This window comes from Mchenga conophoros, linkage group LG16 (assembly GCF_057382185.1).
Source record: "Mchenga conophoros isolate Kocher_MC1m ecotype Shallow Benthic linkage group LG16, M_conophoros_male_GT1.1, whole genome shotgun sequence".
NCBI lineage: Eukaryota > Metazoa > Chordata > Actinopteri > Cichliformes > Cichlidae > Mchenga > Mchenga conophoros.
Genome location: NC_140541.1, coordinates 29,745,357 through 29,757,932, shown reverse-complemented (window position 1 = coordinate 29,757,932; position 12,576 = coordinate 29,745,357). Strand labels below are relative to the sequence as shown.

Here is a 12,576-nt window from a genome sequence, read left to right as displayed (position 1 = left end):
AAATGCATGGCATCCCGAGTACCTTTGCAGGGCTGGGTCTCAAAGACTTGATGAGGGCAGCTGTCCTGATTCTCCATGTCTTGAATAATCACGGCTCTGGAGCGCGCTTGGCGACCGGTGGTTTCAAAGCTCCGCCCCTCCAGGCAGGTCAACTGGCACGAGCTCCAAGACGACCACTCAGTCAAATGGCAGTCTCCTGAGGGGAAAAAAAGACAGTAAAACATCAGTGATAGCACAACTTGGTCAATAACACTGTCAGACTCTCCTTTCAGATACTTGCGGGTGGTTTATATTCAGCTTGCCAACACTATTTCAGGGATCGTTTTATTGGCTCCCCTGCTAGCTCCTGGAACATTAAAAAGAGATCGAAAACAACTTCAGCACACATCTGCGGCTGATAATGTAACAAATGCACAAACAAATTACTCAGACAGCCCAGTGGGTATTCAGAAGTAATAGACCAACCAGAGTTATAAATTATACAATACAAGCTATAACTCCAAGCTGGACTGTAAAGGTAAAACCCAATACTGAAATGTGTCTCAAAGGAGATGGAAAATTCATTTGGTTTAGTTTGGAATATTTTTTTTAAAGGATAAAATCTGTTTGGTTTTTGAATGTCAAACACAAATATCTCTTGTATTTCTTGATAGGGTCACATTGTAGTGATAATATCACCCACAGCCTCAGCTACTCAGCCAGAACAACCCTCCGATTCTTTGCCCTGAACACCCATTAGTAACTGTCTGTGGATTGGAACATCTCATTATCTTTCATCTTTATATGGATACAGTCTATCAGCTCTTCACTCATGCTGCTAGAACCCTGGAAACATGCTGTAGCAATAGCTACAGTATACAGCAAACACACACAAACACACACAAACACACACACACACACACACACACATCCATCACAAGCATGTCAACAACTCCTCCTCTGGCCCCTACTCTGCGTCTGCCACCATCACATCAACACTTACATGAACACATACACACACATCTGCTCTTGCCATCAAACACTCCTGATCCTGAGCCAAGACTCAGAGCAAAGGCGGTTTGAGTGATGAATCAAGGAGAGGATCAGAGGAGAGTGAGAGGCATATGAACAAAAGCAAGCACTGCTCGCTCTCTTCAAAGCACAAATTAACAAAAGCCATACATGGAAGTAGCCATGCATAAGGAGGTCATTTTTTGAGGGGTGGTGATTTTACCATAATGACTCTCTCTTTAAAAAGAAAAAACAGAGAGAAAATCAAATATATTCTATAGAGTTTGTTCAGCTAGCATATGCCTAAAGACAGTAATGCTTCATTATAGACTCGCAGGGTGGAAAAGCAGACAGTGACAAGTGAAGCAGGTCAAAACTGTCAGCTGGCCAGTAACTCTCTTGGTTAAGGCAAATTCTACATTCACACTGTGGCCTAAATAAAAAAAACACGAGTTGAATGTCAGTTAACAATGATACACTGTCTGTCTGTTGCTATAGTGATTTTTACAACAATGAGCTTAATCAATTTCTATGCACAGACCCAATAAAAAATCATGACAAAGGTTCATTGTAGGGGTTCCCAATATCCTCACCAAAATAACAAACTAACAGCATGTCGTGCAAGAAGTCTACTATTATGTTGTTTATATTTTCCGTTTGAATTAATACATGCAGTGTTAATTTACTACAGACAACAAGGTTGAAAAGCTGCAACATGCCTTAATTTCGAAAAAGTCTACCAGAAAATTTGCATAAATTGATTTCGTTTAAAACAAGTTTTTGCATTTTAGGCTGCTGAGGTAGAGCACATAGCAGTGCCAAGATTCACCATCGCTTCTTATTTTTATGTTTTTCTTTTTGCTACATTACAGCTACAGACAGTTACTCTACCAACACTGGTGCTCTGCTATCGTTATCCATCACAGTGACCAACATGTGGTGTGATGTGCACTGCAAACAGCACACTGACACAGTGACATTTACTGTACTGAACAATGCAGTCTGGAGTCTCCAAAACATCACCTCACACTTTAGTGTAGATACACATGGTATAAGCAGAGGTATATTCATTTTTAAAGTAATGCAGTCCAGTAATGGGATTTGTCTAAGACTGAAATGTCAGCTGACAAACTTCTCTTTGATTGGACAGAAATCATAACTTTAAAAAAAATAACTCGATACAGTTGAACAGGTTCACAAGCTATGGCTAGCATTAGTCCAAGATACAGAATTATTTCATCACAATAATGTCAGAAATGATATAAAGACACAAAGCAGTTATATTTGAAAAAAGATGAAAAATATATGCTCATGATGAATTCATGCCAGCAACGGGGGAGACCAGTTACTGTACTTTTCACAAGGTTTTTTTCCCCTCATACTTACTTGATGAATGATAAATTTCAGGTTCTCAACAGTTTGCAGACTTCTTTGTCAGAGACAATGCTGATTTTTCAATAAACAACAGGTTTACAGAGCCATACTAAGGTACTATTATAGAGGTAGAATGGGGTTTGGCATAGTCTTTCTAAAATAAGCAATGCTTTTCTTAAAATTATGTTGGCTAGATGTTGTTCAGAAATCGGTATATACCATTCAGCAATAACATGGGCGTAACTTTGTGCTGAACATTGGGGGGGTGATTATACATGCTATTTTGTATAACTATGTTAACTATTTTGCTGTTAACTGAAATGAGTAAAGAAAATCAACAGGCTATTTATGCAAGGTAGTTCATAATTTTATTGGGGGGGGGGGTTCTATTGGTTGGATCTGATTATTGGGGGGGGGCATAACCCCCCTAAGCCCCCTGGAAATTACGCCCCTGAGCAAAGGGGCCTTCAAAGGTGTGCAAATGACCCATGCATATGTGCACTATAGTATGTATTTCAAACCTGTTGAATTACATGCTATAGAATTACAACTGGTACAGATTTTTTTTTTATTCAGTGCTAGTACCATAAAATATAATTTTTTATAATCCTTGTACATACAGATGTTTTTTCTTTTTCTTGATTTTAGATGTGCTAAGTAATAAAATCCCCCTAAATCCATTTACATCGGAAAAATAGTTTCAAATGATTAAATTAGATGGGTTAGTTTTTTAGAACCACACAACTTCTTCAGGTTTTTGTCGCCCATGTGTCAACATCATTTGAAGCTTGTGTTAAACTCAAAGCGACTCAGTGTACAAACTGTTATGGAAATAGGATAAAACGTTTTTTTTCCTTATATTTTACATACACTGTGTTTGCAGTAAACACTAAATGTATTGAAAATGCACTTTCATTCTCCTAATAATTGTTTTTTTTATTGGAAAATTATTACATTCACATTTGAACAAGCTTTCTGTGCGCAGAATTCCCATAGGCATTAAACTGCTGTGATAAGCTCTGGGATTGTTCTCAGCTATGTGATCTGCTAAATGCTTCAATTAGCAGATGATGGTTTTTCATGCCTTACGGAGTCATGTATTGTTACATAATGCAGTGCAAAGAAATAAAGTGTTCTCAGGTTATTGATTATAAAATATGTCTCTTTCATAGTTACTGAGCTCAGGCCCTGTACTGCTACTGTACAGGACGAAACTAGATAATGTAGAGCTACAAGGGTCATTAGTAAAGCTATGACTTTTATTGATTCTGCAATTATTTAGTGGCTGAAAATGTCAGCCAATTGGAAAAAGGGACAATTTATTGGCAGATCCTAGCAAATGAATTTCTGTTAAAAACAAGATTATTGACTGTGTTGTTAGACGGATTCAATGATTATGTAGTTGTTTGGTGAATATAAAAGGACTACAGTAATTAAAAAAAATCACTCAGTCATGTAATTTTGACATATTCGTGTAAAACTATCAAATCCAGTATATCCACTATGTTTGAATGCAGCTTTACCAGGGCAGGGGACAAAACAGGGCTGCTCCATCTCTTGTTGGATACGTTGCCTAAGTACGTCTCCACAAAGTTCCTCCTTCACTGGCTGACGAGGAGACTCGTGCCAGTTTCCCCAGTGGACAATGCATGATAGATTTCTTCTCCGAAGCCCCTCACCACATGCTGCGCCCTGCAGAGACACAATAAATCAACATTAATAAACATTTGCAAAGGTTTTCTTAATTTTATTTTAACCTATTTGTATATCGTTTTCTGTTGAAGCACTGCAGCAGGCTGGCGACAAGTCCAAATTGGAAAGCTGAATGTGAGATACTCCTTTAAAACTATGACAGAAGCAACAGCTACTGCAGCATATTCTTGAACTACACATATTAGATAAATGTGATGCTGAAAGTCTGCAGACCACAGGAAACACAAAAAGCTGTTAGGCAGTACAGTGCAAAGAACATCAACATATAGGCAGAAAAACCTGTCATACCGCTACTGTGCATGGGGACCAGTCACTCAGCACCCACATGTAGCAAGGCCTTATGGGGCATGGTTTGGTCTGGATGAGCTGGTTGGGACAGGGGCGACCCTCCTCTTGAGCATCCTGAAGGATTCTCCGACTGCGCACAGACTGACCTACACAACACAAGGCAAACATGCAAATGTGACAATAAATCGAGCAGAGTGCATTTGCATTGGATGCCTGCCTTTTATGTCCTTTTTTCCATTAATTGCTAAAACACAGTAAGAACACAGTGGGATTGATCCTCTTAGTTCAGCTCATACTCTCAATTGCTTTGAGAGAGACAAAAATGGATCACTACACAAACATAAGACTCCATAAAACAACTGTTAATACAATGAGTGGCTGAAATGAGAGATGATGATTCATTTAGTAGTGAAAATAGGCTGTGCCTGCTCTTTAGCTCACAAAATATTTTCCTCACGACAAAGAGGAATTAGTGTAACAGCACTATACATCTGTGTCACTGTGCCACTTTATGCTCAGATTTTGCAGTTTCCAACAAAAGTGCTTCATTCAAGTGAGCCATTAATATTGTGTGAAAGGAAAAGTTTACTAAATGCCAGCAGGGAAAAAAGCAGCTTGTGCCTGGGTCCTGTAAGCCTCCATGAGCCATCCAGTTGGCAGAAGTTGTGCGTGCGCGCGCCTGTGTATGTAATGCCAGGAGAGATGCCGAGCTCCGAGAGCCGCAGGAAGACGCAGCAAAAAGGACATCCGGCTCTGCCATCTCAAAAATCAAACCAAAAACATTAACGCTCCCATGTCATCCTGACAAAACAAGATCCTTGCGTCGTCTGACACAGATACGACACAAATACGACACAAATCCCTCATCGAGGCAGAGAAATGCGTTTCACAATGTGTGAGAATGAAGTGATAGTAGCAGAAAGAGTCACAGCAATAGTGACTGAGCTGTGAAAGAAAGGATTTCGAGTTTATATTCCCAGATGAAAGCCTGGGCTAGTGTGAGCTCATTGGGATAAGGGGTTAACTGCAAGTAGAAAGTTAGCGAGTGACAAATTAAAATTAATAAACATAAGAAGAAGACAGTGCCGACTCTCTCTAATTAGCAGAATAACATGCATTCTCTTTGGGAGATTGACTTTGGGAAGCTGAAGCAACAATGTATGCATTTCGGTTTAATCATTTACTTTTGTATATTGCATGAGGTTACAACATGACTTGCACAAAGTGATACTAAGTGTGTCACTGGTTGGGGATTATCAGCTGCATGTTTGCACTCACGGAGTGGTATAGCTATATATTTTATTTAGGAACACTGAATCATTTATGGCGTCCACAAGTGTGAGCTATGGAGCTCACACTTATGGACGCATCTATTGTTAAAACATAATGTCACAAAGGAAGTTTCCAGTCTTAATTAAAAAATAAATAAATAAATAAATAAACTTGGTGCATAATATAAAACAAAGAGGAAAAAGTAAAGTATACATTATTGAAAAAAAACCACAACCTGTGCACAGAGTTCCCCTGCATAATAAGGCATTGGATTACACATACGCGTAAATATTTTAATGCATTTAAATGTATTCATGCACTATTCAACATCTTGGTGCATGCCTGAGTAGATGGAATAATGAGGCGCTGCATATGTAGTCCACCGTGTGTCTGTTTATCAGGTTGTTGTTCCCATGAATTTAAGTTAAGGTTTTTAGCTCATGATGTTTTTACCTTGACTCCCACAGCTGTGCGAGCATTCTGCCCACGGCGACCACTCAGAGAGCACACAGCTGACAGGACAGTTGACTACGCAGCTCTCTGTTAGAATCCACTTGTTGATCAAACCAAACTGTAGAAAACAAGAACAGATCTGAGAGGAGGGCTAGCTAATTATTTCCACTAACAAGAAAAGGGGGAGCGCACACATTTCCATATTTTAAATATGCTACAGTTCATTTCAGACAGTGGAAAAGCAGCAGCTGAAAATAAAACCCTAACAAAAAACCTTCAGATGCTATTGAGCTGTTAATGTACATTATATTTAACACAGAGACAACATCATTGCTACATTCATCCCATTAAAATTGCATTAAGTGGATAGTGCAATATGATTCTGGATGTGCCAGAGATTACCCAAACATTTGCTTCACAAAAATGAGAAATCTTTTTACGTCTACTGTTATTCAATTACAGTAACGTAAGAGCGCCATTTGTCTTTGCACAAATAAAGTCAATAACATTAAGTTCTGTTTGGCTTAGTGGCAAAGTTGGTATGAAATCAGATACAACATTTTCACTTAATCAAATTGGGCAACTGAGCTTTCAATAATAAATAAGTAATGAGAACAGAAGCAAAGCTGCTGCACTGCAATAGCTGTCAATATTTCAGATTTTGCAAACTATAAGTTAATTTTGTGCATTTTTTAAAACTTGTATGGCTTTGGAATTTGACTTGCACCCAAAATATGTATATACAGTGGGGCAAAAAAGTATTTAGTCAGCCACCGATTGTGCAAGTTCCCACACTTAAAATGATGACAGAGGTCAGTAATTTGCACCAGAGGTACACTTCAACTGTGAGAGACAGAATGTGAAAAAAAAATCCATGAATTCACATGGTAGGATTTGTAAAGAATTTATTCGTAAATTAGGGTGGAAAATAAGTATTTGGTCACCTCAAACAAGGAAAATCTCTGGCTCTCACAGACCTGTAACGTCTTCTGTAAGAAGCTTTTCTGTTCCCCACTCGTTACCTGTATGAATGGCACCTGTTTGAACTCATCATCTGTATAAAAGACACCTGTCCACAGCCTCAAACAGTCAGACTCCAAACTCCGCCATGGCCAAGACCAAAGAGCTTTCGAAGGACACCAGGAAAAGTATTGTAGACCTGCACCAGACTGGGAAGAGTGAATCTACAATAGGCAAGCAGCTTGGTGTGAAAAAATTAACTGTGGGAGCAATCATCAGAAAATGGAAGACATACAAGACCACTGATAATCTCCCTCGATCTGGGGCTCCACGCAAGATCTCATCCCGTGGGGTCAAAATGATCATGAGAACGGTGAGCAAAGATCCCAGAACCACACGGGGGGACCTGGTGAATGACCTGCAGAGAGCTGGGACCAAAGTAACAAAGGTCACCATCAGTAACACACTACAACGGCAGGGAATCAAATCCCGCAGTGCCAGACGTGTTCCGCTGCTGAAGCCAGTGCATGTCCAGGCCCGTCTGAAGTTTGCCAGAGAGCACATTGATGATACAGCAGAGGATTGGGAGAATGTCATGTGGTCAGATGAAACCAAAGTAGAACTTTTTGGTATAAACTCAACTCGTCGTGTTTGGAAGAAGAAGAATACTGAGTTGCATCCCAAGAACACCATACCTACTGTGAAGCATGGGGGTGGAAACATCATGCTATGGGGCTGTTTTTCTGCCAAGGGGACAGGACGACTGATCCGTGTTAAGGACAGAATGAATGGGGCCATGTATCGTGAGATTTTGAGCCAAAACCTCCTTCCATCAGTGAGAACTTTGAAGATGAAACGAGGCTGGGTCTTCCAACATGACAATGATCCAAAACACACCGCCCAGGCAACAAAGGAGTGGCTCCGTAAGAAGCATTTGAAAGTCCTGGAGTGGCCTAGCCAGTCTCCAGACCTCAACCCCATAGAAAATCTGTGGCGGGAGTTGAAAGTCCGTGTTGCTCGGCGACAGCCCCAAAACATCACTGCTCTCGAGAAGATCTGCATGGAGGAATGGGCCAAAATACCAGCTACTGTGTGTGCAAACCTGGTAAAGACCTATAGTAAACGTTTGACCTCTGTTATTGCCAACAAAGATTATGTTACAAAGTATTGAGTTGTATTTTTGTTATTGACCAAATACTTATTTTCCACCCTGATTCACGAATAAATTCTTTACAAATCCTACCATGTGGATTCATGGATTTTTTTTTCACATTCTGTCTCTCACAGTTGAAGTGTACCTCTGGTGCAAATTACTGACCTCTGTCATCATTTTAAGTGTGGGAACTTGCACAATCGGTGGCTGACTAAATACTTTTTTGCCCCACTGTATGTGTGATGAAACTTTTCATTTTTACATTATACATCTTTAATTGTCTACACAGCGATTACCTGCTCACACTTCTGCACCTCCGTAACCTTGCCATCGCTGCGAATACAGTCCAGGAGACGAAAACGTGATCCCTGACCGCAGATGGCATTTTCACTCAGCTGGCATGTACTCCAGTCTAGACGCACACAGCAACATATCTTCATTAGTCTCACTGTCAAACCGTCTTTTATGTCAACGCTACTGGTCTACAACAACAGCAACATTCTGCACAAATCCCAACAAGCTCACACTCGGCTGTTTCTTTGTTTAGGAAACTCCATGAAATCAAGATTTCTTTGTCAAGAGAGACCTGAGACCATTGCACAACCACAAGACCACAATAATAAAAAAGATTCACTCAGAACAACTATCCCAATCACCCAAACAACCAGACCAAATGAAGCAGTAACAAATATTGTACTCAGTAGTCTCTCATGGGGATGAGCGTCTCTAACTCAAAGCTGAGCTAACGTTTATTTCAGAAGTAGTGGTAATGAGGTGTACAGAACTGGGAACCAGTGTAACCATATTCAGTGATGATGAGGATGGGGTATGATGGCAGTCTGGTGTACTGAAACCAAAGGATTTGCTGGTAGACAGCATATGCACTGCAAAGCCAGCTCTGGCAATTTAGGTAAAGGCAAAAGATTCTGGCTACACTGGGAATAATTAACAATTAATAGTTGTATTAATTATTCACTATTAATGAATAATTAAATGAAATAATTAATAATTAATTCACTTTATTTCAATCCTGGAATCCATTCTGGGGAGTCTTACTGATAACTTCTTGCATACAGGCATGTGTGTGCCTATAAAGCTCAAAACCCACATAAAATGAATCTGCAACTGTCTATTTGTTTATTATATTTCAGTTAACTAAAACATTTGAGTTGTTCTCTCTTTGAGTGTGTTATGCACCATCCATATTGGAAAAATGTAAAAAAAATTCACTAAAAATGAAAAAAGGAGAAAACAGCTGTTCCAAAAGGAATCACAGCTATTTTTCTCATAATACTTTTGTAAAGTTTGATAAATATTTTATATTGCTATTGCAATGATTACTGCTACTTCAATACAGGAGAAATCTGTGTCAAAAGGTCTAAATCTAGCTTTCTAGTATGGAAACTGTCTTTAGACTCGCTCGGTGCACTGAATAAGGAAGAGTTAGGGAGGTTTCACAACTTTATGTTATGTGGGTAGATTCTAGATCTGGCTGGTTATCATCTGACAGTAATCCACAGACTGTGAAAAAGTAGATCGTTCTACAGCTTAAAAATGAGCATGCTACCACACTTGCAGAAAGTATGTAAAAATAGCTAGCCTACTTAACTCCAACCAGTGCGTAGCCTTACCTTTAAGCTGAATGCACAGGTGTTTACCTGCTCCTTATGTGAGAATGACTAACACTAAATTACAATATATCTGTCTTCTGGCTTTATGCATATGTTGAGAAATGTGTTTTATTGCTCTTTTTTCATCCCTGATGAAGCATCTTGCGATCTCCTTAATAAAACACTTTTATAAATGGGTTTTTTCATTGTTATAAAAACATTATTTTTAAAGCAGTTTTATAATAAATAATAACATTTTTTATTAATATATTATTTAGCTGTAATACTGGCATTATAGTTGTTGGATAAAGGGACTTTGTTGTGTATCACTGTGTTACAAAATAACTAAAAATGACTTAATCTTGTCCCTTGCAGTATACCACGATAATGGATGCATTCTTATAGCAAGTAAACTTGACCTTTTGCTGGTTTTAGGTACGCACCCATCTTGTTTATGGGGCTAACAACAGGTTGTAATCATGTAACGTGAATTAGATCAGAAATGACGTGCAGATTGTCCTACCTGAGACTCTGTACTGGTAGGTGAAACATGTACTATTAAGAACACAGGACTCTGACTGGACCATCTCTGGACAGGGTGAGTTATCTGAAGCTGCGGGGCGCAGGATATGTCTGCTTCTGTTTCTTGATGTATCTTGGTCACATTGCTGCAGAATAACAACAAAAAAAGCAACAAAAAGAAAAAAGAGTGATGGGATGATCAGGCAGAAACAAAGCATCCTACAGCATCCGCTGTCTTTAGTGTTATGATCTACCAAGTTAAACCAAGAAGTTATGAAATACATTGTTAATTTCAAAATATTTCAAATTTATTTGTGCCCCAACAGCATGCAGAAACTAATGATAAATACTTCTTGTCATTAGAAGTGACCTTTATGGCACTAATTTTATGTAGATTTCCAGTAGATTTCAAAATTTAACGTAATACCATTCAATATCAGCCGACAGCTGTACATCTCCCTAATGAATCCAAAGTGCTTACTTTTTGCAGTTATTCTCAAGGACAAACTTGTTTTTTTTTTATTATTATAATCAGTAGCAAATAATCCAATAATTTATTCTCATAAAAAGAACATATTTTTGTTCATAACATGCTATGATAAACACATTTAATGAAAGAAAAGCAACCTGAATGAGCCAGCTCAAGGTGAAACCCTCGTTTTCTCTTGACATGAGTGTTATCAAATTACACAGCACAGAGCGTTTAGCGGCCTGATTTTCAGCACAATGTGTTAACCTTGGGCATAAGCTACCTAATAAAAGGTTTATGAGAATGAAAGCTGCAATTGTTCCTCTTCAATAGATCATTTCTATTGACATGATTATGGTTAATTGCTGTGAAAACATCAGTCTTATAAATAATAGAAACTATTTTGCAAATGGAAAACAAAACAAAACAAAATACCCGGAAATTTACTTAAATAACCCTTCATTTGTGTTGTGGTTTACAGATAATGAAAACCTCTAAAAAACTGATGCAGATGCTAATACAGGTAAAAAATTTGATATCAAATCCTGATTTCTGTATCATTCTCTGTTTTCTCTGTTTTTTTTATCAGTATAAATATAAATGTTTTTCTTACCCAACATCCAACTCGACTGAACAGCAACACTCGTCAGCAGTAATTGACACATGAAACACATTTGCTATATGGCAGCTGCTCCCTTCACCCTGTTATAAATAATACATATAGAGACTGGGCATCTAAATAATCTTGCAAAGTCAGTAAGCTAGGAGAACTCATCGACTTTTATACCACACTGTTAAATAATCAACCTCTACACCACACAGTTAAAGGCAAATGAAGACAATTATTGAAAAAACTGCAAGAGTACAACATTTACTAAATATCTACCAACAAGGAGCGTTGGCAAATCATTGGAGTCACAATACAGAGGAAGCGAAATCCATTAACAGAGGATTAAATGTGAACTGTCAGCTTGGTCTTTGGTTCAAATATTCTTCTAATAAAGGTCTTTGCATTGAGATGCATTTGTATCTCTGCACCTGATGCACCACAACACACACGTCAGTCACTGCAACCTCCTAATGAGAAGGTGGTGGTGTGTGAATCTCATGAATCAGCTGCAGTCATTGTAGCTTTAATGTGTTCAGGCTCACGATCACAAAGCCACGTGCTTACATTTGTATGCTTCATACAGAGACTCAGAGATTAAGATTTCTCCTTCTTATTACAGCAACTCATTTACTATAAAATACACTGACTGTCCACTTCATTAGGTGCACCTTACTAGTACCAGGTTGAACCTCTTTTTGCCTTAAGTCTTAATGGCACAACAAGATCCTGGAAACATTCCTCAGACAGTCTGATCTATATTGACTTGATTGCATCATAATGTTGATGTAAATCTGTCAGTTTGCCCAGAAAATATCCCCCATGCCATTACACCACCACTATGAGCCTAAACTGAGCCTAAACTAAACAGGAAGCAGGTTGGGGCCCCGCTTTTATGTCGTTTAAGCGAAATTCTGACCATAACAGCAGAAATCAAGAATCATCAGATCAGACGTTACTATCTAAATGTGATGAGCCTGTGCAAATTTTAGACTCATTTTACTGGGCACTCAGTGTGGTCTTCTGTTGCTGTAGCCACTGTACGTCAAGTTTCAACATGGTGTATGTTCAGAGATGCTCTTCTTTAAGAGTTATGAATTATTTTGGCCCTGTGAACTGCTGCTCACTAGTTATTTTCTCTTCTTTTGGACCATTCTTTTTGAAC

General features: G+C 38.7%; 1 protein-coding gene across 1 annotated transcript in view; it reads right to left on the bottom strand.

Annotated features, from left to right (window-relative positions):
- thsd7ba (thrombospondin, type I, domain containing 7Ba) overlaps positions 1-12,576 on the bottom strand; it is a 197,440-nt gene that overhangs the window by 8,860 nt on the left and 176,004 nt on the right. Inside the window, exons 19-24 of the mRNA XM_085248678.1 lie at positions 10,337-10,481; positions 8,500-8,615; positions 6,091-6,208; positions 4,366-4,511; positions 3,888-4,056; positions 23-196 (exon numbers count right to left, since the gene is read on the bottom strand). Coding sequence (XP_085104804.1) covers positions 23-196; positions 3,888-4,056; positions 4,366-4,511; positions 6,091-6,208; positions 8,500-8,615; positions 10,337-10,481 — 868 coding nt within the window. The remainder of the gene's footprint in view (positions 1-22; positions 197-3,887; positions 4,057-4,365; positions 4,512-6,090; positions 6,209-8,499; positions 8,616-10,336; positions 10,482-12,576) is intronic.